Raw genomic sequence first — 27,585 nt, forward strand, 5'->3', positions numbered from 1 at the left:
AAGCGAAAAGCAGAGATCCCCGAAAAGTATCGCTAATTGCGACTTTTTGTCAGTCGGAAAAGTTTCGCCGTATTCAATTCCATCCGCTTTTCGTGTACGCGGAAAGTCAATGCAATGTAATAGGCAAAAAAGATTCACCTCTGAATAGCAGGAGAAAAGTAGTGAAACATCTTTGTTTGGGGTGCAAAGGTGGGGAAACCACTCAGTACCCTTGGGACAGCCCCCAAAGGACAACTGCGTTAAAAGATTCCTAAAAAAACTTAAGAACACCCCAAAAAAGTACTTTGAATTTGGGGGCAAAAAAGTGCAAAGTGGGGGGACAAGTTTGCAAACCAGCGAAATAAGGGTCTGGGGGTGCACTAAGAAGGGGCCAAGTGTTTTGGGATTGCAGGCGCATTTTTGGGGGTGGAATTTCACATTTCACATTTAAAAGTTCACTTTAGAGACATTATAAGATGCTTGCACCCATTTTCAGGTACCCCAAATTTGCCAGGACTACTTATTTTCTCCAAAAATTACTGCTTTATGCCATTCTTCACCACTTGTGCAAAGACGTGGATTAGAGTCAATTGTGCGAACTTAAGTACCCAAAACAGTTTTATTAGGGCTAATGGGGCACTACTACATTGATCCTCAATGTTTCTGCAGCTTATTGGGGGGTAAGGCTGATTTCCCCGATTCTGACACCACTTTTCACCTGTTTTGACTTAACGTATCTCCATTTTCGCGTCCTTTGGAATTGAATAGCGAGAGCGGGTACCATAAGTTTCCGCGGCTACAATACGCGATGTATAGGAAAAGTCCGGTAGGTGAAACTTTATTGCATACGCGAAACTAATTGAATACTGGCCCTAATAGGATTGAGCCCTAAACATCTTACACCTTTGTTGTGTTTATGTATTGAATGGTGTCTCTCCCGTTTGTAACCCCCCAGCCCAACTTTTTCTTGTATCCCATATTCAAGAGGTTGAAAATATTTAATAAAAATGTGATTTGGATAATAATATTATATAGGGTTAACATGTCTTACATAAAAATTATTATTTGTGTATTTGTGGAAACAATTGACAATTAATGAAAATTGTCCTAAAATGCAGGTCCTACCAAAAACAGCTCTGAGGAGTTCAAAACATCAGTTCACTGAGTTCACTGTAAAAGGAAGAGACAGGCTCACATTTTGCAGGGATTGCAGAAACGAGTTGAATTGCTTGAAGTGAAAAAGCAGTGCCTCACAGACATCCTCAGTAACCACACGCGCACAGCTGTGGAGATTTACTCTGGCCATATATGTACAGGCTTCTCTGCCAGCCAGTTGTTTTTAATTTGGGTAGCGCACATGTTGTACTCATTTCCTGCTAGGCTTCCTCCCTTCTTCCACTCTCACAGCCAGTGAAAAAAGTCATTAGTTCTATTTATTTTCCATTACAGAACACTACAAATAATGGTTATACTATGGTTGTTAAGATATTAAATCCTGTTATGGGGAGGGTAGTGAGATTTGCTGATTCTGTTCTAGGAGATGGTCTGGAGTTGCAGCCCACTGTTGTGCTTGCTCTGTACATTTTAAAAACCATAATCTGTAGCAGAAGGCCTGATTCAGAGGTGTATGCTATACCAATGTTTGTGCAGTTGAGCGATGTTTTTTATATTGCTCATGCACATGTCTGAGTCGCAATGTGCATGTGTCGTGATAGGTTACCGATGACGGTCACAGTGACAACTTGGATGCACAGTAACTGACTGTCGGGTAAATTTACTAAAGTGAGAGTTTTTAGAAGTGAGTTTTAGAAGAGATGTTGCCCATAGCAACCAATCAGATTCTAGCTATTATCTTCTAGAATGTGCTAGTTAATTGTTAAGTAGAATCTGATTGGTTGCTATGGGCAAAATCTCTATTAAAACTCACTTCTAAAAACTCTCACTTTAGTAAATTTACCCAGTGTGCATTTATGGGAGGTTACGGGGGAGGTCCCATTCAACTTCCATTCTCCTCGGACAGATTAGTGCTGTGTTAAATCTATACATTTATTTTCTTTTTATTTAAAATTGCATTAAACGTATGTAACTTTGTAACCATTTTTTGTAACCTTTTTTATAACTAAGCATTGTATCTCTTATTGTAAGTAAATAATTTTTTATAAGTTTACATCATATCTATTCCAAAACCAAGTCTTTGAGGAGACTGTTAGACAGCTAGGGTTATACTATAAACTGTTACAAATTGCAAGAAATCAGGGGATAGAGTAGCTAACTGCATTGGAGCTGTGTCACCGAGCCTGTGCAATTGTGTTACAGAGTGAGGGGACCGGTGACTCCTTTAATTATCACAGATGGTGGCAGTAAAAGGAAGTGTTGTACCGGCTAGAAATTCAAATCACTGCACTCTGACCATAGTCAGGGTGCAACCCATCAGGGATACTTACTCAGGGTCCTTGACACCACCTCACAGTCACACCTACACCAGAGTCATTTTGTAACAGTCATTTAACTTACCAATATCTTTTTCACTGTGGGAGGAAATGCATGCAAACACAGGTAATAGAACATACAATTACACACATATAGGGTCCTGATCCGAATTGAAAACATGGCTCATGATGTTTAGATGTAAAGCATTTAGGCTAACCACTGAACAACTGAGGGAACACAAATTTAGGATAGAAAAATGACTTGTCTGGGGGGAATGGGTATGTAATGCCGGCTGTCGGGATGCCCATGTCACAATACCGACAGTGGCATCCCGATGGTTGGTATCCCGACAGGGGTCAGGTAAGTATACTTACCCTCCCCCTTCTCCCCCTAACCCTCCCTTCTTGTAGCCTAACCCTAACCCTCCACGTTAGTGCCTAAACTTGTTTCCCTCCTTTGTGCCTAAACCTAACCCTCCCCTCTTAGTGCCTAACCCTAACCCCCACCAGTGGTACCAGACCCTAACCCTCCCTCCTAGTGGTGCCTAACCCTAACCTCCCCCCCAAAAACCTAATGCTAACCCCACTAACTTACCATAACCTAACCCTCCTCCCCATGGCTAACACTAAGGGAGCCCCGGCTTACCTTCATTCGGGCACGCGTCCTCCTGGCATCGGGATTAAGATAGGTGGCCCCGTCTGGGGCACATATGTAGACAATTGAGAGAACTAAAAGGCATTCTTTGAAAACATCAGATATAACTTGCAAAGCAGACAACAGGCTTCCGATTATCAGAAGACACAGCAAGGTGAGACTGTACAAACAGGTGGCCTGTGGCTGGAAATTTATACAATCATTTCTCCCTTGCATGTCCAAGCATCTGAGTCTTATTTTAACACTACTGTTCTGAAGCATTTATCATCTGCTGTCAACCTCTCAGTCCATTCTGGTTCATAAACTAGACACAATACCATCTACCTCAATTCAAATATGGCAGTATAGTATCTCCACAGCAGGCAGATAGGCTTGATTCCAACCTGGAGAATAAAGAATAAACTGATTTAAAATGTAACGACCACTGTTCAATTTAATAACAACAATAGTCTGGGAGGCGCTATGAATTTTGCACATTTATAACATTAGGTCACTAATACAGTATATCTCATTCTGGGGTATAAGCAACATTTTGAAGGGGCCGCCAATCCTTCTAGAGAGACAACTCTCTCTGCAGGAATTGTTCATTTTATGCCTCAGTATAGTGCAGTCAGTTCACGTTAATCCACACTGTAATGCTCCCAGTACACATCATGCTACATTGTGCCCTCACTTCATATTTTGCTGCACAGCGCCTTCAGTTCACATTATGATTCTTAGTACCCCCAGTTCATATTGTGCCACATTGTACTGCCCCAGTTCACATCAGGACACATAGTAATACCCCCAGTTCACATTATACCACACAGTACCCCCAGTTCACATTATGCCACATGGTGCCCCAGTTCATTTTGTCATATAGTGCCCCAGTTCACATTTGAGGATGCCTGCTTATTACACTTCTTCGCCTTGATAGCTTTCTTCATTCTCTTGTGCTCCACATGCTGAATCTGCTGCACATAATTCACTGCGAGTTGGTGGGCTAGTAGAAAGAGACAGTCTAAGGTACACTGTATTGAATACTCTAGTTGTTTCTACAGTAGACTGAATATTGTGTCATCTGTTCTTCCCACAGCATTTAGTATATGTGAGCTGGAGGCAGGGGAGGCAGTTATGCACTGTGCATGTTTACAGTATGTTGAAAAATAAAATCTGCTCAAGAAAGTCCCGACCGCTGCAAGAAAAATAGTGTTTGTTTAATGTAAAACTTTTGCTTGGTTTCTGGCAAGTGTCCTGCAATTATTTGTGAAAGGTAATTTGCCTACACATTATCTTCAAAGACAGCTGACTGTAGTTATTTGGTCCCTTACAACCAGTCTGATCTGGTTTAGCCAGCACCAGGATAAACAGCTAAAATTGTACAGACTCGGAAAGTCACACAGAAGACAGTAATGTTTACAATGGCTATAACTACTTCCATTGTTCATGTGTCATCATAGCTGAATGTGGAGCTTAGTTTGCAGTTTGTTTTGCTGTCTCCAAGATCGACTATCATATTGATGTCATTTATTAATTACAAATATGTCAAACACAGTGTTTATTTTTTTTTTATAATTACGAATAGTAAGAAAATATAGATCCATGTAGTTGTCTGCATTGCGATTTTCTTTGCATAATTACATTTAATGATAGTGTCATAGTGATAGCCTCTTCTGGGCAAGCTGTTAGTCAGAGAACGCTGTCACTCTGTGACTAAATTACCATGAAAAATAAATCGCAATACAAAAACATATTAATATACTGTATACAGTGAGTCCAGGGTTCAACCGGCCCACAGGGGTACAGGGGAAACCCCCGGATGGTCGCACTGCCTGAGGGCACACCCCCTCTTCTAGGGATCAGGCTCTAGACTGTGCTCTTGAATTACAAATTATACATATGTTACACTATACTGCACAGGACTATGGTGTATTTTCTACAAACTATTGCTGTTACTAATCTGATACATTATATCATGCATAGCAGTATTTACTATATGCACTTTCTAATGGTTAGCCAACCCTCTGTGGAGCCTTGCCACAAAACCCCTCTAGAGGCTGGCCACAACCCTATGTATGGGCCCCTCATGGCCCAGTCCGACACAGGGTGAGTCCGCACTAGTTGAATAGTATATAATTTAAAGAATAAATATAAAGAAAAATAATTCTCAAAAACCAGTGTGATGGTCTGTGGTGAATCCTAGATGACTCTGTTGGTGGTGCTCCCAGATAATTTTTTGTCATACACCTAAATACAAGTTTGCATAGAGGCAAAAATAATTTTTTGGGGCACTCTTAAAAAAATTGGTCAGAAAAAATTATGATTATGTAAATAATGGATATAAAGAAATGTATAAAACTTAACCTTCAATAGAAAATCCTATCTTACAAAGAGTGATCATAGGTACACTCTATAGTTCAAAGATAATCATAAAAATGCATAAAATCACATAACTGTCTAAATGTATTTACAGTAAGCAGTTATGTGATTTGATACATTTTTATGATTTTCCTTATATCCATTATTTAAATAATCATACTTTTTTCTAACCAATTTCTTTAAGAGTGCCCCAAACAAAGTTTTTTGTCTGTTTTTGCTTCTATGCAAACTTGTATTTATGAATACAAAACATATGTAACATTTTGGCAAACAGAGATTTAAATGATGATTGTGCTAAGTTGATACTAATCATAATGTGGGTTTATGGGTCATTTGTAGTAAGTAACCCAGCACCTTTCAAATCTACTCTACTGTGCATTAATTGCAGATGACAGCAGTCAGTATTGTGTGATGTAAATGCTGCATTAAACGGAATCCTCAAGTTCTTATTACAAATATGGGCTCCTAATTCTTTTACTATCATGGACTTTGTGCATAAAAGCTGTCACATGAATGTATTTGGATGCTCAGTTGCTGATTTTACATATATTTCCATTGTTAACATATTAAATGATTTCAAGTTAATAATTTCCAAAACCAAAAATAGTTAAACTAGGTAACTGAAATAACCGATTTTTTCCATGTGTATTTACTATAACATAATAGCCAGTTATATAATTCATTATACTCTTTGTGTTTCCTTTTCAGGCCATCATGCAAAGTATTTTTTGCAAAAGACCCTATTAAGATAGTACACGCGAAGGGACAGTACATGTATGATGAAAGAGGAGAAAGATATCTTGACTGCATAAATAATGTAGCTCATGGTAAGTACATCAATAAAATATGACACAGAGTCAATATACACATGTGCCCAACAGATTGTATAACACTACTGCTGGAGGTACTTTTTCTATGATCTCATTGGATCATTATGTGCTTTTAGCAGTACCCATGAATAATGCATTTTCCCTTTTCTTGCAGTTGGACATAGCCATCCTGAAGTGACAAAGGCTGCAGTGAAGCAGATGGAGTTACTGAACACAAACTCTAGGTTCCTGCATGACAATCTTGTTCAGTATGCTGAGCGCCTAACAGCCACTCTCCCTGAGCAGCTTTCTGTCTGCTATTTTGTTAATTCTGGGTATGTGTATACAAATGCATACTATATCAGTCCTCTATATTGATGGTGTATTTTCTGCAAATCTATTTTATTAGTATGAGTAAAGACAGCCTTCCCTGGAAAGGTAATACAATCATATCCAAGCTCACTTAACAATGAGATACATTGGCAAGCATCAAATAGGCAGAATATCTGTTATAGAAATCAAACTATGAAATAAACAAATGACTAAACTATCATTTATTAATACACATTGTAATCAGGATAAGACATAACATAGGAATATATAAATATATGGGGTCATATTGGGATGGATGCAAGCCCTAAGTACAAATTGCATCAAAATAAAGGGGCAATTTGTGAACCATGATAAAATGGGAAAATCACAAGATGCAACCAGCTCCTCAATGGGAAATATGCAGTTTGCACCTTTTTCAGCTTCATCATCATTTTGCAATATGCACCAAAGTCCGCTCTTTTCCTGTTCCTGACTGGCGCATAGGTCATACTTGCAAAGACGCTCTCATTTTGTACTTTGGCCATGCTTACATGTCCCTTTCCTCCCCCAATCTGTCCATTCAATTGTAAAGATCCACAAGTGCTTATAAGTATGTATGCAAGATGTGACTGGCTGTTCATATGGCCACAGCAAAACACAATTTGTGTCCAACTCAACATGACCCCTAAATGAGCAATAGATAAGTGGGCCAAAACTCCTAGGCCCCAAATCTTCATAATTATATACATCTAATGCTACAAACAGATTTAGCTAAAATGTTTTTATTTTATAAGACCAATATACAGTGAAGGCTTTGATGTGACTTTCAGTACAGTTCAGTGCTGGATTCGTAACTAGGGTATCTCATCTGTAATACTCCGCCAATGTCTTACTAGCCCTAACCATTTTCTAGTTTGCTAGACAGTGCAGACACAGTCATTTCAACCATACAGTAGCTTACCTTTACATATGATTACCCTTATATGTCTGGACCCTGAAAAGCCAATGGCACCAGCAGAAACAAATGTGCTTTCTTTTCTAGTATAGATTTTGAAACTATTTATAAAAAACATTTGTGCAATATAGATAAGAACCAACAGCGAGGCTACGTAGTTCCCATACTAATTAACCCTGAGTTACTGAAAACTGTCACTTGTGACAAGGGTCACTTAATGCGCAATGACTTTGAAATGATAACAGAATGAGCTAAAAGTGGAATCTACTGTATAATAGTTTTATTATTCTAAGGGCTGCAAGGAAGGTCATGTAAATCCTAACACACACTGAGCAATACCTACAGAATATCAAGTCAATGACTGTACATATATAACATGCATCTGAATTTGCTGCAATGAAACCAGGCATCATCTGTATTTCATACTTACTGGATGCCGAATGGCTAACTAAGGAGCCCCTAATCCTGGTGCAATTCACTACTCATTTTACAGCAGTTTTTATGCAAATAATACTGTATTTATAAATGTATGCTAACTCTCAGTTGTTCTTTCCTCTGCAGGTCAGAAGCAAATGACCTTGCTCTACGCCTGGCACGACAGTTCTCTGGCCACTATGATGTGATAACCCTTGACCAGTAAGTTTTCAAATGCCAATATACCAAAGGCCAATCTCTGTTCCCTATTCACTGAGTTTGCAATTAATATAGTAGAAGTGTAACTGATCACTAGTGGTAATGCAGCAGCTGGAACCATATTCATATTTAGCATGTGTAACTCTACGTGGTCTGATCATCCTTCATTTTATGTTAAACTTTTAGTTGTGGAGTTTTAAATAAACAATGGAAAGATAACTTTATAACAGGCATGTTCTTGGAGTAAAGATCTTAGTACAGTGGCATTATGTGGAAGTGGAGTATAAGAAAATGTGGAATAGTCTGAATGTTAATTCCAATGGCAATAATTATGTGTTGCTAAACCTTTTTTTCTAGTGGTAGTTGGGGAGGCTGTTTTAGATCCACGAGGGCAATCGTACTCATGTCAGCTTATAGGAGGCTATTCATTCCAATTCTGCTAATATGTGGGCAACATTGCTCTAAATTCTAGGAATGTAAGCATTAGAAAATAGAGGTAAAATTGCTGCCCTACTCACATTCACATGCCACTAAAAGGTGCCTTTTCTCTTTGCCATTCTTGCTTCAGTGCATATCATGGCCATGTGACTTCTTTAATTGACATAAGTCCATATAAATTTCAACAGCTGGGAGAAGAAGCCAAAAAAGAGTATGTACATGTGGTGAGTACCATTATCAAAGTGTAACTTCAGGTTAACCTTGTAACTTGTTATTGCTCATACCTGATAACATTATCATGTTCTTGCACCAATATTTTCATTGATCTCTCAAAGTTCATCCAATGTCATCATCACGCTAATTTCTTCACTCATTCTCATTGCCTCTTTGTCATTATAATTACAGATGTTCTCTTTATTATAAGTGTTCTCATCTAAAAAACATTATTTTTCAAAATCCACCATTTTCAGCTCAATGTTAACCTGTTGTCTGCAATCCTTACAATTACTGCCCATCTATATTTTTTGTCACCTCCTATATATAAAAAAAACAATAAAAGATCACTGTGAGGTAACAGTAGATATTACATTGATATTTACCAATGGCTTAGAACGACTTTTTAATGTCCCATACACTACTTTAAACTATCTGATCATGTTTTACTTTACCTAATAAATAATAAAGAGCCCAAACGGAGATTTCCCTCTTAAATTATATCTTTTGAACTGCTTGCTTTCATCCTGTTAATATTTTCGATTGTGTTCTTTCTTGGGACCACTCCATTTACTAAATTCAAAATGATCCTGGTAATTATAATTACTGGTTATCTTCGCTGTTCAGCCTCTGTGACCTATGACTGCTACAACACCCGATAAAGGGCTAGAAATCATTGCCGGCTCCTTATTAGTTGGCTGGGGCACTCTTGGAAATAGTTGTTTGCTGTCATTGCTCGCCTCGTGGCTGTTCCCTGCTATTGCCCATAAAGGGATACAGTGTCACCATTAAATAATGTAAATGCCAGAAGGTTGACATTCATGATGTTGACATGGGTCAAATTTTGACATCATGAATGTCGACACTTGGAAAATTAAAAAATTGACAGACTGTCAACATTTGCATTAGGGTTACTGTTAGGGTCAGTGTTATTATTATGGTTACCTTTAGGCTTAGGGATAGAATCACACTAAAAACACATTATCGACATTTCATCAGTGTCATCAAGATGAGTATCGACATGGTTAATGTCGACATTATGGACAGTTGATATAACATCAAAGTTGTCATTCACATGTCCACCCTAATGAATGTTGGCATTCTGACCGTAGACATTATATACTGAACCCGCTCAGAAATAATTACTAAGTAATAATACCAGTATAGTAATAATTACCAGCAATAGTGAGTAATCAGATCCTACTGAATTCAGCCAAGTGAGAGGGAAAAGCAATCTGGAAGCTCAGCTTAAGTTGCCCAGATCTGCTGATTCTTTTTCACACACTGTAGTTTAGACCAGTTTTTCCCACACTGTGCGCCGCGGCACCCAGGGGTTCCTTGGGACACTTGCAGGGGTGCCTCAGGTTGGTGATCCAGCACCAAATCAAATTATTTATGGTCAATGTAATGTAAATATGTGCACAAACAGAAGCACAAACCTGTCCACCACTATATAACCAAACCTAAGGATGACAGATAAGCACAATTTACTTCACTACATTTTTTCTGAATTTCTCAAAAACAAACTTTTGGCCTAGGGGTGCCATGAAAACAATGCTGATACACTAGCGTGCCGCGATTCAAAAAAGTTTTGGAACCACTGGTTTAGACGTTGAACGCAATTTGCCCGCAAAATTAATGTATAGGTAGACAAAGTGAATAACTGAAAGTAGATTATAGTAAATATTTTAAAATAATAGCCACACTCAAAAAAAAAGTAAGGTTTTTGGCTATTGGTTGTTTGTTTGGTGACTACGTCTTGTTTTCTTCCAATATTTCTTATGGAAATAATGTTTGGATGTTGCAGGCTCCATCTCCTGATACCTATAGGGGTAAATATAGGGACGACCATCCTGATCCAGGAGCAGCATATGCAGAGGACGTTAATGTCATCATCAGGGAAGCTCATCAGAATAACCGACAGGTTGGTGAAGTAGCCATTCTGCTAGAGCACAAGATTTCATTTGCCTTCTATTTAAAGTGATTTGTATCAGTACACAGTGCAATAAATAGAACTAAATTATATTAAGAAACTAATCACTAACTTTGCAATGACAGTCTAAGTTGGACTATGTATTGTTATCTAATAAAAGGTTATATTTTACATAGCAAACTTACTTAAATATAACAAAATATAATATAATAATTATATGTATTTCAACGAAAGTTCTCTTCTAACATATTTATTTTCTTAGTCTCCTAAAAGTTCCTGTCCTTGGCCAGGGTGTGCCCCATCAGAAATTGTATGAGATTCTATACTCTGTTGATATTAGAGTTATAATTACAAATTCTTTGCTGACTAGAGTAAAAGCTGATAAAACACACACGTGTATCCTGTGATCTGGTTTAGTCCCTTATTAATAGGCATTATTCTGCCAATAATAATCACTAGTCTGCCAAGGGTTTTGGATTACAGAATAATGTGTAGTAATCATCTGTTCTTTAGAACATTTGGGCCATCAGCATCCTGCTTGTGTCCTCTTCTGTTGTCCATTTTTTTGTAAAGTTTTTTTCAATTAAATGAGTGAATCAAACCAAACATATGATTTATTTAATTGCATCGCTCAGATCATTTGGACATCGGAGATGCCTAGGTCATTGAGCAAATATTTGATATAGGTACGATTTCAGTTTTTTATTTAAAACCATCAAATATGGAAACAAAATATTAGATGAAAGCTAAAGTCATTGAAATTCAAAACTTGTTACTTTCTTAATATTCTATACAAAAGTAGCATGATCTCATCCTGCTAGTGCAATAAACAGGACAGTTTGCAGTTTGTTTTTCTGCCTTTAAAACGAGCCTTTGCAATTGGGAAAGAAAGACTTGCATTCAGTTTCCAAACAAAAGGATGATTATCAAGCAAGAACTGCCAGAACATTTGTTCCATAGTCCGCGTAATATGTTTTCTGAATATACTAATTGTCCGAGACTGACATTGCACCGTAAAATACACTTCTTTTATTCTAAGGATTATATGGATCAATGACCTGTCTATCAGAAACTTTACCATACCTTCTCACTAATGGTCAGTTTTTTCCTTTTTTTCTCCCCTTTTGCATGTTTTAGATTTTGCTGACGTTACCCAGTTGCTGACCAAGCTGTGCTAAAGACTAATGTCTCACCTACTTTGGAAACCTGTCATGATGTTGCACTGTAGTGCCTCTCTTCGAATATAGTATATATATTTTTTCATTCACACCATTCACACATTATTGCTCATCTTTGTGTTTCCAGGAATCACTGGATGATCCTATGCCCACCAGTGTATAAAAAGAAAAACAACTGGTTTTTACTATTGTAATTTTTACGAATGTCTATTCAATGTATCTTAGGTTAGATGTCCTTTCAGTATTCAAAGATTTAACCAGAGATCTCGAATGATGTTACCATGTGATGGATGTCCGTATCTTACTATAGATGTATAGCTATGTCTGCTTAACTCAACTTCTCTCTATTGAAACCTGTGCATGTCAATCACATCGACCAGTGGTTCCCAAGCCCGGTCCTAAAGGCAGAGTCTAGGTTTTAAGGATACCCATGATTGCACACATATGGTTTCATCAAAATGAATGGGGTACTAATTAAGTTACTTGTTCAGCAGCATGGATATCCTTAAAACCTGGACTTGAGAACCGAGTTTGGGACCCACTGACATACTGTAGACTGTAAATCTGGCACATCCTGATAACCCTCAAAAAATGTACCTAGAAAATCCTTAAAAGAAACTTAGGCAACAAACCAGAAATACCAGGAAAAATGTATCCATGGTTTGCTTATCGTTGGAGACTTTAGTACATCTGATCAATGTAATCATATTTTAATAACGCTTTTATTGTTTCATTTATAATCTTGATTTTCCCTTTTCAGAGCTAGAAAGTGCTCATTTATTGGTATTCATTTGCCATTCAGGCTATGTTACCAGCCAATCTAAAAAGTAACTAAACAAACACTTTTTTGTTGTGCCGTTAATGAAGGTCTTCCTGGCTGATGAAAAGTGACAATGAAGCACTAATACCTATTGACTGCCCAATCCATTTACTAACCATCTCAGCAGAATGCGATGCCATACTTAGTTGTGATTTCATGATTGGTATTGGTGTATTTTGAAATTCTCAAAAGGCTTGAAACTCTGGATTCAAAAATTGTTATACAGTTTAGAAGGTAGAACGTTGCCCTGATGTCCTCTTCTCTTATATAGATTGCTGCCTTCATTGCTGAATCCATGCAGAGCTGTGGAGGCCAAATTATCCCACCACCTGGCTACTTCCAGAAAGTGGCAGAGTATGTACCCAGGCTAAGAAAAGATGATTGTGTGTCTATTACTTTAATAAAGGTTATTTGAATGAGGCCAGATTTTATAATACCGTATAGCAAAAAAGAATTCCACTAAGAATCATCAAAAATGAAAATGCAATTTATTCTATACTATACAGTATATGCTATATATACAGCCCAGTATTAGGCTGCCGCTGTGCCCAATGCTGCACCCATCACCTGAGCAACGCTACAAAGTCCAAACGTCATTAAGTGCCTCAGAGGTTGAGTGAGCGCACTACAGATGCTCCGAGCTACAGAACAGATCTCACAGCACTGTGGGAGAAAACATAATGTCTCTCCCAACACAGTGCAGGAGCAACGAACCACAGCATAGGGTGAGTACGACTGGTATCGCCCCACAGCATCCCGACACCAGCCGCACCGCCATCCTTACGGACCTGTATATACAGTATATATATTTACATTCACAAGTATATATGTAACATAAGAACTGTGTAATTCAGCCAAGACATTTCTGAAACTCTGAAAACGTAAATGTTGTATTGTAATAGTAAACTGCACTAAACTGTAATATTACCAACTCCTTGTTTGTTTGTATTTATGTATGTATGGATTATATACAGTATGTATTATGTATGTATCAGGACAAGAAAAATCTAAAAGATGAAAGGGCCTTTTATATTAATAAACTCAATATAACACTGAAAAGCAACATTCCTTATCACTGCATATCGTGGTGACTTGGATGTTTTTTCAGGGCTATTTGTAAAGGAGCAAACACTGGGACATGGACTCCGATAAGAACCTGTCCCGATGATGAGTAAATGGTAACACTATCACTATCCAGTTTGGACCCAGCCATGCAACCGGACATGAATGGCCATCAGGTCTCACATATAAAAGGCAAAACAATTGAGATGTTAATTGGGAAGAATGCCAAATCACCATGGCAAAAGATCCCCCTCCGCCAGGCCACCCCATAGAGGAACATGGTCTAACTCTATTTTCAGACACAAGGGTCTATGTATTAAGCCTTGGACAGAGATAACGTGGACAGAGATAACGTACAACCAACCAGCCCCTAACTGTCGTTTTTCAAACATAGCCTGTAAAGTGACAATTAGGAGCTGACTGGTCGGTACTTTATCTCCATCCACTTTATCTCCCTCCAAGGCTTAGTACATAGACCCCAAAGTTAGCTAACGGAAACAAGCTGCAAAGCTTGTGAAATAGTCCAATAAGGCTTCCCCATAGAAAGTATTTTTGTTAAGAGAGCAGGAAATATGTGCAATATCTCCACAGTATTCTTAAGTAGCGTGATTCTGCCTTTCTGCAAGTTTTAAGGACAGAATTAATTTAAAAATAGGCCCTTGAATGTGACTATCAATTGTCTTGCAGTGACAACAATCCAGAAATCCATGGCTGGAGCTGCAGTTAACCTATTTGTTTCTTACATTCTATTTATTATTTGTTTACATAGCATATATAGAGCCGTATTCAATTACAGTGGATCCGCGATAGATTTTCACCTCCCAGACTTTTCACCTACATCGCGTCTTTTGTAGGCGGAAAAGTATCGCGGCCGTCCCCGCTTTACCCTGTATTCAATATGGAAGTACGCGAAACGGGACCCAGCGAAACTTGAACAGGTGGAAAGTCCTGGCAGATTTGGTGAAACCCCCCAAAAGATTCTCTGACATGGGGGTTAGCTATGGTTACCCCCGATTTGGCTTTCTGAAGGTATTTGGTATTTTTACACGGGCTCAATAGCTGCTAAATAGCGTTTTTCTATACCTGATGCAGAATAGTATTCAGGAGTATTTTTTCCAGAAAATAAGTTATCCCAGTAAAGTTGGGGTACTTGAAAATGGGGGTCAGCATATTTAAAAGTTGCTAAAGTTAAGCTGAAAAAATTGTGAGAAATCCACCTGCCGCAAGCACCTGCAATCAAAAAAACACTTGGGGCATATTTGGGGACCCCCAGAGTCAATTTCGCTAGTTTTTAACTTTGTCCCACAACATTTTTTTTTTTCGCCCCCAAAATCAAAGTAATTTTTTGGGTGTCCTTAAGTCTTTTTTAAATTTTTTTTCACAGTTTACCTTTGGGGGACTGTCTGAAGGCTGCATGGGGGTTCCCGCAACATTGCACCCCAAAACCCAAATTCTGCACTTTTTTCCGCCTGGTATTCATAGGCGATACTTTACCGCCTATTACATTTCATTGACTTTCCACCTAGGTGGAAAGTCTTCCAAATTTAATACAGAGTAAAACCAAAACAGGCGAATATGACATCATCGGCTTTTTGCTTCAAATTGAATACGGCCCATAGAGGACATTTATCAAAGCTTAGAGAGAGATAAAGTACCAATCTTTCAGCTCCTGTCATTTTACATGATGTGTTTGAAAAATGACATAAGCTGATTGGTTGGTACTTTGGGGGAGATGTATCAAACCTTGGAGAGAGAGAAAGTGGATGGAGATATAGCACCGACCAATCAGCTCCTAGCTGCTATATTACAGGCTGTGTTTGTTAAATGACAGTTAGGAGTTCATTGATTGGTACTTTAACTCCATCCACTTTATCTTTCCCCAAGTGTCGATGAATCTCTCACCGTTTTATCTCTTTCCAAGCTTTGATACATCTCCACCATAGGGTTTATTTTTGTTCCGTAAAACAACTTTGGGCATAGAATATTTTGCACAGTGAACATTTATACTTAGTTATAGCAGTTCATATGAGTGATGCTGATTATCAAATGTACAGTAGACTGAACAAATAAATCCTTTTAGCATTCAATATAAAACAACAAATGTAATATTAGCTTTTCCTTCAAATATGTAAAAAAATTATATTTCAATTTAGCTAGATATTTTGACTGTCTTTTTTTTAATTGTGTTTGTTATTTTACTATGTGGAAATATTTATAATCATTTATTATCCCTTAGATAAAGGTCGAAATGTTCTCTGAGCGTATCGCATGTAAGAGCGGTTCCTTTCTGTAGTCCATTTGAATGTACGATTGTTAGTGTATTCTTCTATTTTCAGGTATGTACATAGCTCAGGTGGTGTCTTTATAGCAGACGAAGTGCAGGTTGGATTTGGACGAGTTGGAAAACATTTTTGGAGTTTTCAGCTACAGGGAGAAGATTTTGTACCAGATATTGTCACAATGGGAAAGCCAATTGGCAATGGTCACCCCATGTCTTGTGTTGTGACAACCAGAGAAATAGCAGAAGCCTTTGGAGCCACTGGACTGGAATATTTTAACACGGTAAATTTATTTTAATAGCAATAAGAGCAGATGACTACTTCATTATATTCCAGAAAACAAGAGAACTACTGTAACTTTTGACGCACATAGCATTTGTGTATGTTATATTTGGCATGTGTGGCCCGTTATCATATAGGCTTGGAGTCACATGGCTAGGACAGCCCTGGTTAAAGGGACAGTAGAAAAATGTTATTGCATTCATTCTAGTTAGTCTACCAGTTTCTCTAATCATATCCGAAGAGTTCTGAGTAATAAAACAGGAATAAACGAAGTGTACCATTACAAATATATGAAGGCCTAAGGCAGCATTTATTATAAACTCACGTCTATAGGCATCAAATACTGCTTTTTGCATTATTTGTTTTCCAAAATCATGAGTTGACTTTTTTATGGTTATTAAAGTCAATAATGGCGGAGATGTACTAATCCGTGGGGAGTGATAAAGTGGAGAGAGATAAAGTACCAAACTATCAGCTCTTAACTGTCATTTTTCAAAAACAGCCTGTAATATGGCAGTTATGAGCTGATTGGCTGGTACTTTATCTCTTTCCACTCTATCACTCTCCAAGGCTTAGTAAATCTCCCCAAATGAAAGAGGAGATGAAGAAGCTGTGCTATAGCTGTCCAGACACCAAGTACAAAACCACAAATTAAAAACCTATTATAAATGCTTCTTATTGATGACATTTTGAGGTCGATGCAGAGTTGGAAGTAAAGGTCTGTACAGTGCTCAAAAGAAACATGTTTGGAAAAATTGTGTATTTTCACTCATATGCAGAGCTGTAGGCACCGTAAGATGTGCACGCCTCTGCGCAGGAAGCTTGTGCACCTGCTTTACTGACTTCATCATCACTGTGTACATGTACTATACAAGGTGCTAAATATATACCTACTTACAGGTGTACACACACTTCCATGCCATTCTGCACCGGCATGATTATTGCCTACATGAGAACACCTCTTCACTCCCCTGTTCCGACTGTCCAATCATTAGTATAGATACCATACAAGGTGCTAAATATATACCTACTTACAGGTGTACACATACTTCCATGCCATTCTGCACCGGCATGATTATTGCCTACATGAGAACACCTCTTCACTCCCCTGTTCCGACTGTCCAATCATTAGTATAGATACAATCAGTATGCATACGTTCATTTTCTGGGCATGAAATCACGCACGATATGTTATGTAAAAGGGCATAGGTTCAAATCCGCATCAGCTCCTTTATGATTATTTTCATTTAAAGTACATATTTACAGTATTTTAAATACTGGTCAAATGACTGTTTTCAATTCATTTTGTTTGTGTTCAGTTTGGAGGAAATCCAGTATCTTGCGCTATTGGATTGGCTGTGCTAGATATTATTGAAAAGGAAAATCTGCGAGAAAATGCTGCCGTAGTAGGAAACTATCTGGTGGAGCTGCTGCAGGAGCAAAAAGAAAAACATCAGCTGATAGGAGATATCAGGTGAATGGTTTTTGCAAAAGTTGCAATAATGTCTTTATGTAGTTTTCAAGGACACCTTGATGCTGGACAAGTACATTAATGGTTCATCTTTTGGATTAAGTACTTTATCTCACAGATTCCTTCCAGTGTAACCAGTGGCAGCTGCATAGGTGGGGCTGCAGCCCCGTCCACAATTCAAATAGGGGAGCCACACCAACTGTCACCCCAAACACTGCCAAACAACGCCGGCCAGGACTCACTGGCAGTTGGTGTTTCTCCCCTATTTGAATCTTGGACTCCCCTGCAGCCCCACCTCTGGAGCTGCCACTGATTTTAACTAACCTTGGGGATCAGTGGTGAGTCCTGCCATTCTACTGCCTAAAATGGGTACTTTCTAATTCCTAACAAACGTCAACATAACCATATGTATTTGTGTAATGCTGATGGTGTCACAAGATCAGATTTCTTGTTTAATGGGAATTAAAATTCAGCAAGCTGCAGCTATAACCGACGGGACACTAGCTGAAGCAAATTGTTTAAATAAATGTTATTTATCCTGCACCTGTCACAAGAGTAAATAAGTTGCCCCTAGCAGGAATAATGCTCTGAAATTTGCTTTGTTTACCCCACCTGGCTGTTTTCCTGCACAGAAAAAAACAGCTTTTGTGACACAACCAACAACTACAGCTGCTATTGCACACAAAAGTGACAGATACACAGACTCTTCTGTGATCATTTACAGAAAGTTATTTGCAGTAAATAAAACTCTCCATCTATAATGTCTCTGAGGAATCGGTATGTCATACCGCCATACCTAAGCCCGGCGGATGAACTACAGACGCCGGATGGCCGGCAGCAGCAGATCCCGACGGAGGTAAGTAGATTACCTAACCCTCCCCTCTCCCCCCCCTAACCCTCCTTTAGGGGAGCCTAACCCTAACCTCCCCTGCTAGTGCCTAACCTTCGCCCTTGGGGTGCCTAAACCTAACCCCCCCTCCCCACACCCTAAACCTAACCCTCCTGGGGGGGTGCCTAACCCTAACCTCCCACCGTGGGTGCCTGACCCTAACCCCCCCTTCCCCTACCCTGACACTAACCCTCCTGGAGGGGTGCCTAATCCTAAATCCCCCCGGGAGCCCCTAAACCTAACCCTCCCCCCTGCGGCTATCCGCTGCCGACGCCTGGCCGGTAAGCCGGGCATCAGGATTTCGACGCCTATCATTAGTCTCTTGCCGGGACTTAATAGTCGGGAAGCCGGCGATCGGCATTTTGACCGCCGGCTTCCTAACTACATGCCGTCTCGGATAATCTTAAATTTAATATGAACTCAATCCTTTATGGAGTAGACAGGTTACAGCAACATTAGTAACATATAGTCCACAGTTTTCCTCTGCATCGCGTAATGTGCATGCATTTCATTGAGATGATGGAATGTTATTTCACAATACATTTCTTTATTTCTACAGGGGTGTTGGATTGTTTATTGGTGTAGACTTGGTTAAAGACAGACAACTAAGGACCCCAGCTACAGCCGAAGCCCTCCATATTATATATAAGTAAGTGTATCACTGATTTTATAATACTGATGCAAGGTTCTCTAATAGAACATTGTTTCCCAAGTTCAAAATACAGTGTTTACGTCTTGTGTCAAGGCACTGTATCTCCCTGTGTCCTTGGATATGATATAATAATCAGTAATTATCGGATTTAGATGTTTTGGTTGCATGGTCAGCATAATTAATAGATTAGAATATAATTTGTACTGTGTAAATAATAGTTTGTATTCAAAACTATTCATTTTAATTAAATGTTACCCCAAAATACAGAAGTATAAAAAAAGCTGTGTTTGCCTTTACTGACACTTTATGTACAAAAGAGTGAAAATTTAATTCTTACCTTTGGTAAAACATAACAGGACACAATACACATACACTAGCAACTTACTGTGATATACAGTCAGGTCCATAAATATTGGGACATTGACAGAATTTTCAGATTTTGGCATCTATTCACCACCACAATGGTTTTGAAATGAAACAAACAAGATGTTCTTTAACTGCAGACTTTCAGATTTAATTTGAGGGTAATTACATTCAAATCGGGTGAACGGTGTAGGAATTACAACGGTTTCAATATGTGCCTCCCACTTTTTAAGGGGCCAAAAGTAATGCGACTATCAACTCAAAAGCTATTTCATGGACAGGTGTGGGCTATTCCCTTGTTATTTCATTATCGATTAAGCAGGTAAAAGGTCTGGAGTTGATTCTAGGTGTGACATTTGCATTTGGAATCAGTTAATGTCGACTCCCAATATGAGATCCAAAGAGCTGTCACTATCAGTGAAGCAAGCCATCATTAGGCTGAAAAATCAAAACAAACCCATCAGAGAGATAGCAAAAACATTAGGTGTTGCCAAATCAACTGTTTGGAACATTCTTAAAAAGAAAGAACGCACCGGAGAGCTCAGCAACACCAAAAGACCCGGAAGACCACAGAAAACAACTGTGGTGGATGACAGAAGAATTATTTCCCTGGTGAAGAAAAACCCCTTCACAACAGTTGGCCAAATCAAGAACACTCTCCAGGAGGTAGGTGTATATGTGTCAAAGTCAACAATCAAGAGAAGACTTCACAAGAGTGAATATAGAGGGTTCACCACAAGATGCAAACCATTGGTGAGCCACAAAAACAGGAAGACCAGATTAGAGTTTGCCAAACAAAATCTAAAAAAGCCATTACAGTTCTGGAACAACATCCTATTGACAGATGAGACAAAGATCAACTTGTACCAGAGTGATGGGAAGAGAAGAGTATGGAAAAGGAAAGGAACTGCTCATGATCCAAAACATATCACCTCATCAGTGAAGCATGGTGGTGGTAGTGTCATGGTGTGGGCATGTATGGCTGCCAATGGAACTGGTTCCCTTGTATTTATTGATGATGTGACTGCTGACAAAAGCAGCCAAATGAATTCTGAAGTGTTTCGGGCAATATTATATGCTCATATTCAGTCAAATGCTTCAGAACTCATTGGACGGTGCTTCACAGTGCAGATGGACAATGACCCGAAGCATACTGCAAAAGCAACCAAAGAGTTTTTTAAGGCTAAAAAGTGGAATGTTATGCAATGGCCAAGTCAATCCCCTGACCTGAATCCGATTGAGCATGCTTTTCACTTGATGAAGACAAAACTGAAGGGAAAATGCCCCAAGAACAAGCAGGAACTGAAGACATTTGCAGTAGAGGCCTGGCAGAGCATCACCAGGGATGAAACCCAGCATCTGGTGATGTCTATGCATTCCAGACTTTAGGCTGTAATGGCCTGCAAAGGATTTGCAACAAAGTATTAAAAAGTGAAAGTTAGATTTAGGATTGTTTAGTTGTCCCATTACTTTTGGCCCCTTAAAAAGTGGGAGGCACATATAGAAACCGTTGTAATTCCTACACCGTTCACCTGATTTGGATGTAATTACCCTCAAATTAAATCTGAAAGTCTGCAGTTAAAGCACATCTTGTTTGTTTCATTTCAAAACCATTGTGGTGGTGAATAGATGCCAAAATCTGAAATTTCTGTCAATGTCCCAATATTTATGGACCTGACTGTATGTGTGCTGTCTTTGGTGGTCAAGCAATATAATATTGCTGAATGGGTTAATATTCCAAGTACTGCCTTTTAACTTAGTTGTGTTGGCCCTTGGCAGTATCAGAAACACTTTGGCTCAGACCATCTTGCTACATGGTCAGTCACAATATATATATATATATATATATATATAAATATACATATATATATATATATATATATATATATATGGGCTGATGCACCAAGTACCATTTGTAACTAGTTAAAGTTATTTTAGTTTAGTAAATTGCATGAGATCTATAACATTAAAATCAATCGGGATTTTGTGCGCTAGACTGAATTTGCTGTAACTTGGATACTATAAGGTTACTGTATCCTGTTCTTTGTCAGTCCCAATAAGGGCAATATAACACATTTTGTAAAAGTTTATTCTCTTAACTTGAGTGTGCTGACAAGGTATAGATTGGTCTAGCTAGCCCTGCTTTGAAAGCTACAGTATAAACATCTGATTAGATACATGTTGGTTCAGTAAAGGGAAACGTATAATGCTCTGATTGGCTACATTTTAGTCTAGCCCAGAGGTTCCCAAACTTTTCTGAATCACAGCGCCCTAGAGTATCAGCATTGTTTTCCCGGCACCCCTAAGGCAAAAGTTTGTTATTGAGAGATTCAGAAAAAAAATTAGTAAAGTAGTAAAGTGAAGTAAATTGTGCTTATCTGTCATACTTATGCTGCGTATCCACTACGCGATTGAACGATAACGACATCGTTCAATCGCTTGTTAATCATCCGCAAACCAGGCAGTTTAATGTCAAAAACGACCAGCGATGCGCGCGTCCGCTGGTTGTTTTTGACATATATCATCTCCCGAACATGCTGGTCAACCTGACGACGTCGTCAGGTTGACCATGTTCGGGGATGATGGATGTGCCTATACTGAATGACTGAACGTTCAGTGTAGGCACATCAACAGACTGTGAAACGACTGCACGATTATAATGTTGCAATCGTGCAGTCGTTTTTATGTCTTTTAGTGGATGTGTAGCTATGTGGTTGTGGACAGGTTTCAGATTCTGTTTGTCCACATATTTACATAATTTGATGGTGCTGGACCACCAACCTGAGGCACGCCTGCAAGTGTCCTGAGGCACCCCAGGGTGCCACAGCGCACAGTTTGGGAACCACAGGTCTTGATTGCTGTGCTGCACTGATTGGTTACAGCTTGGCTGTATTTACATTAACTTCAGTTCAAAGTCACTTAAACAAGTTTTTGCTGACAAAAAGGCTAGCATTATAGATGATCAAACCCTCGGTTATAACCCTCAGATGGAGTAACATGCAACATGCCTTTCTTGGCTGTTTATGTATAACATCCGGCACTCTGTGTACATATTACTCTATGAGTGTATGTATATACAATGCTGATAGATGATAGCTGTTAGTGATCTATGTAACCTTTTCATGTGCACACAGCTATGCCCTGTTGTAGCTCTAAAACGGGAAAGTCACAGGCAGGCAGCCAAACAGATCCTGTACAGACATATCCCATGCCTTAATGTTATGGTATAAATAAGAAAAAACGACTATTCATAATGAAGGCCAAAAAGTCAACATAAAGTATATAGCTTTTTATAATATATCCGCTCTTTTGTCTTCCTACTGTATTTTTATTTTTACCATTATATATTTCCAATATTAATTACAAACAATGTTATCTCTAGGAGTATATCTACAACAGGTAAATTTTAATCGATTTAAAATGGACCAAAATCAATCAATGTTTCTGGGGCCAAATCACACATTTACTAAGACTTAAAAACTAAATAAAAAATTGACTGTTAGTAAATGTGGGATTTACTGTAGCCCCAGAAGCACAACATTAATGTTGATCAATTTTTAAATCGATTAAAAAAACTACTTTTAGTGGCACACACTTAATATTTCAATTAAAAACTATTTATGTTTTTAATAGCAACAGTGAAATGTTATAAAAAAACTAAACATGAAAGTACACAAAGAAATGTGAAAAAAGAAAGAAATGTGATTAAAACCAGAACAAGTATCCTGCTGTGTAGTTATTATTATGGTTTATCCCTTTAATGGAACCAGATGTGTGTGCACACACAGCTGGTTCTATTAAAGGGATAAAGCTTAATAAGAAATACACGTTTAGTTTTTATTAATAGTTTGCTGTTGCTATTAGACACATACTTTTTAATTGAAACACTGTATTGCAGGTTATATTTTAACCAGTGTGTGCCACTTAGGAGGAGATTCAATCCAATCCGCTGTTATTAGCGCTGGGAAGGAGTTTTTCCAGAGCTATTTATCTCAGCGCGCTGTTAGGCCGACTAAAGTGCCGACTGCAAGGCTGTTTTCCGGCTTAGGATGGCGCTAACAGCCTTGCGGCTGGCACTTTAGTAGGAGAATGCTGTTTAGCGTGGCTAAACACCCAACTTTAGTCACGCTCTGGGCCAGCAACCATCGGGGAGGACTGCTGGGCCCATAGTCCCGGGCCTGTAGAGTGAGGGGGCCCGGGTGGCAGCAGTGTAGTTATGCACTGGCAGCCAGGAAAAAACAGCGTCGCCAGCGGCACTTCAAATATGGCACTGGCCGAGATCCAATCACAGCACGCGGCCCAGTAGCCAATCAGGAGTGGTTGGCTGCCAGTCCGCGAGCTGTGATTGGCTCGCGGCCGTTACCATATTTGAAATGCCATTGCCGCCGGTGCTGTCTCTAGCTGGCTGCTGGCGCTTAACTGCACCGCTGCCATCTGGGCCCCCGCTGTCTTCGGACCAGTTGAAGGTAGCCTGGCAAGTACATAGGTCCTAATGCACTGCGCACCCCCCCAAGTCCTACTGGCCTTCCCTACACTGTGCCTCTCCCCTACTCTAGCCAGCCTTCCTTCCCATTACTCCATCCTTCCCTGCCCTGTGCCCCCCCCATTAAGGTTCAGCCTTCCCTCCCATGTGCCTCCCCTACTCCAACCTTCCCTGCCCTGTGCTCCCATCCAGTGGGGCCCTGCCTATTTTCTCAGCACCGGGCCCCACAATTTCTGGTGGCAGCCCTGGTCGCGCTATCCAGCATTCTCCGACTTGGTAGCTTTAGTCAGGCTTAACATTGTGCTGAATTTAATAGTTGCGGGAACCCCTTCCCGGCGCTATTAACAGCGTGGTGAATTGAATCGCCTCAGTTGTCATAGGCAGCATCTCCAAACTAATTACAATTCATATATACAATATATAAAATATGGGGTATTCTTATTAATTAAGTAATAATTATTATTACCCCAGATAGTATGTGTGCAGAGGTTTCATCCTGCTCTTTTTCCCTTTCTGGATTTCCAATTTTGCTTAGGAAAATTAAAATGTGTAATATCTTTGTTAGGTTGAAGGAAAAACGGATCCTTCTCAGCGCAGATGGCCCACACAGGAATGTTCTCAAATTCAAGCCTCCTATGTGCTTTACAAAGGAAGATGCTAAGATGGTGGTGGACGCCATTGATGAATTTCTGACAGGTATATATAGATAAATTAAAGAAACTATCAAGAAATATAATGTTACTGTTCAAATTTGAATTAAACCTGAAAAAATGAATTGTAAAGGATGGTAAATGTACGGTCTGTTACTTCCTTGAATACCAAAAGAGCTCTTTTTAATCAGACATTTCTCGGTATAATGTTTCTGTGATAGTCCATCCCACATTCATAGTCACTGACTTTGGTCAAGAGGTACATCTCCACTAAGCTAACAGTAATGTTCACCATAATATATTTTAACTTATTTTATTTGTATCCATCAGTAGTATTAAACACATTAGGTGTATGATATGCAATTAATATAAATGTGCATTATTATATCTAATTGTGAAGAAAATAAGTTTGTAAATGAGCAGAGCTTCATCTTGAATCCCGGAAAAGCAGTTGAAATGAACTTTTTAAAAAACATGAGTTCAACAAATAATCATTAGAACTGCTGTGATACAATGAAAACATGCTGGTATAACTTTCAGTGGTGCGCATTTGCAGCTTGCTATTTGCACATGGGACTGTAGCTGCATAGTAGACTACACCTCCCAGAATGCTCCTGGGTTCAGAAGCAAAAGGCTCAGATGCATGTGAAATGCATCCAAGGTAAGAAGACATAAGGCAGCTGTAAGGTGGAGTTCTACACAGAAACCCTGTTGTTAGTGTGCTGATGAAGGAAGGAGCTGAGAAGAGGAGCGATAGAGAGAGCTCTAGAGATGTGCATATGGTTGTGTCTAGATGCCCTTCACCAATGTATCGTGACATCATCAGTTACTATCCACGTGGACATAGAGGGGGATTACAAAACCTGTGGTGAGCGAATCCAGCCACTGTGCCCTAAGCATGGCGAGTGAAGTCAGCCCGCGAGGGTACAAATTTCCACCATTGGTGGCCAGATATTCCTGCTGAGACAAAATAACAGCACTGTGAGGGCATAGAACGTCCAGGTTCTTAGGATGAATGGGAAATAGAATCAACCATTCTGTGCTGCAAGAACGGTCATTCTGTAGAGAGGTGTGGAAACACTGTTCAGGAAGAAGACAGAACCACTGCCAAGACAGAGGAAAGAAGTTATTTACTCACTGTTTGACAGTTTGGTTGTAGAGAAGAAAAACTTCTTAAAAGAGAGAAAGGGTGTATTCTATTAGTTTTGCATCCGCAGAAAAGTTTTGCCTGCCCGACTTTTCGCCGACATCGTGTTTTGGACGTGGAAACTTATCGTGCGCATCCCCACTATTCACTGTATTCAATTACAAACCACATGAAAACGGCAAGCAGCGGATTCAGAACAGGCGAATTGGGGAAATCATCCTGAACCACCCAAAAAGATGCACTAACATTGGGGATCAATGTAGATGTGTCTGAATAGCCCTAATAAAACTGTTTGGGGTACTTAAGTTGTTTCAATTGCCTCTAATTAGCGTCTTTGCACAAGTGGTGAAGAATGGCGTTAAGCAGTATTTTTTGGTGAAAATAAGTAGTCCAGTCAAATTTGGGGTACTTGAAAATGGGTGCTAGTATATTTTAAAGTCTTTAAAGTGAAGTTTTATAAAACGTGAATCTCAAAAACACCAGAACCCATCCTTGAAGACCCCCAAGAAGTCTATTTCACTAGTTTTTATGCTTGTCCCCCCACTGTGCTTTTTTGGCCCCAAAATGAAAGTACTTTTTTGGGGGTGTTCTCAATTTTTTCCGAGGAATTTTTGACACAGTTGTCCTTTGGGGGGCTGTCCCAAGGGTTCTGAGTGGTGCTCCCCACGTTTGGACCCCAAAATAAAAATGTTCAACTTTTTTCCTGTTATTCTTAGGCAAATCTTTTTCACCTATTACGTTACATTGACTTTCCACGTAGGCGAACACTGACTGGAATTGAATTTGGAGATAAGTTCTAACCACGCGAAAAGCACTGATCGGCGATATTTTTATGCGGATAACGGCTTTTCGCTTCTAATTGAATACGGCCCAGAGAGATCTAAGGTGATAATTGTAAGCCTCTGTAATTTGTGTAGACTGGTTAAAGACCAGTTTGGAAATAGCAACTGACCTTCAAGTCTAACTAAAGTTCTACTGAGACCAGCAAATATTCTTCCTAGAGTCAGCTGCTAGAGTATGTTAAGATTCCTTTACTGAGCTGCCATCAGCTCCAATAAGACAAGCTACTGCATAGAGTGTTGCTGAGACTTGTGGTGCCACACACTAGATAATTTTTTCCAGTGTAGGTAATTTCAAGACCTGTTAGGCTGTGATAATCAATATACCACAGCAATGTACACAAATACATTTTATTCGGGGTACCATACTGCCATTCACCCAATCCTGATATGCGCAGTTTTATGACTTGCACTGGAATAAATGTATGAAGTGGTCGGATGAGCACTACAAAACACTTTGGAATTGTGCCAGTGAAGCTATGTGGTCTGTCAAGGGCACATCAAGGTGCATGCCTACCTTCTGCTTTTAGAGTTGTCACTGCAACAATAAGACACCAGTATATGAAGTGATGTGGAAATATCTGTAGATATTACCTATGTAAAAGTGTCACATCAAAGTGCAATCTCTTACCACATTAGATCATTAAAGGAACTTTGGGCCTCATTCAAACCCACTCGCAAGCGGCTGTCCGCTCGCAAGTGGGTCGATGGTGTGCACTGCGCATGCGCACGACGTAGGGAGCTCCGTCGTGCGCA

The 27,585-nt window shown here is 39.3% G+C and overlaps 1 protein-coding gene across 1 annotated transcript in view; it reads left to right on the forward strand.

Moving 5' to 3' along the window:
• Positions 1–27,585, forward strand: part of ETNPPL (ethanolamine-phosphate phospho-lyase) — a 48,523-nt gene that overhangs the window by 4,802 nt on the left and 16,136 nt on the right. Inside the window, exons 2-11 of the mRNA XM_088479455.1 lie at positions 6,130–6,248; positions 6,406–6,565; positions 8,059–8,133; positions 8,699–8,792; positions 10,589–10,705; positions 12,984–13,066; positions 16,111–16,336; positions 17,655–17,809; positions 19,255–19,344; positions 24,759–24,889. Coding sequence (XP_088335581.1) covers positions 6,130–6,248; positions 6,406–6,565; positions 8,059–8,133; positions 8,699–8,792; positions 10,589–10,705; positions 12,984–13,066; positions 16,111–16,336; positions 17,655–17,809; positions 19,255–19,344; positions 24,759–24,889 — 1,250 coding nt within the window. The remainder of the gene's footprint in view (positions 1–6,129; positions 6,249–6,405; positions 6,566–8,058; positions 8,134–8,698; positions 8,793–10,588; positions 10,706–12,983; positions 13,067–16,110; positions 16,337–17,654; positions 17,810–19,254; positions 19,345–24,758; positions 24,890–27,585) is intronic.

The sequence above is a fragment of the Taudactylus pleione genome, unplaced genomic scaffold, assembly GCF_031769625.1.
Source record: "Taudactylus pleione unplaced genomic scaffold, aTauple2 ptg000236l, whole genome shotgun sequence".
Lineage (NCBI taxonomy): Eukaryota > Metazoa > Chordata > Amphibia > Anura > Myobatrachidae > Taudactylus > Taudactylus pleione.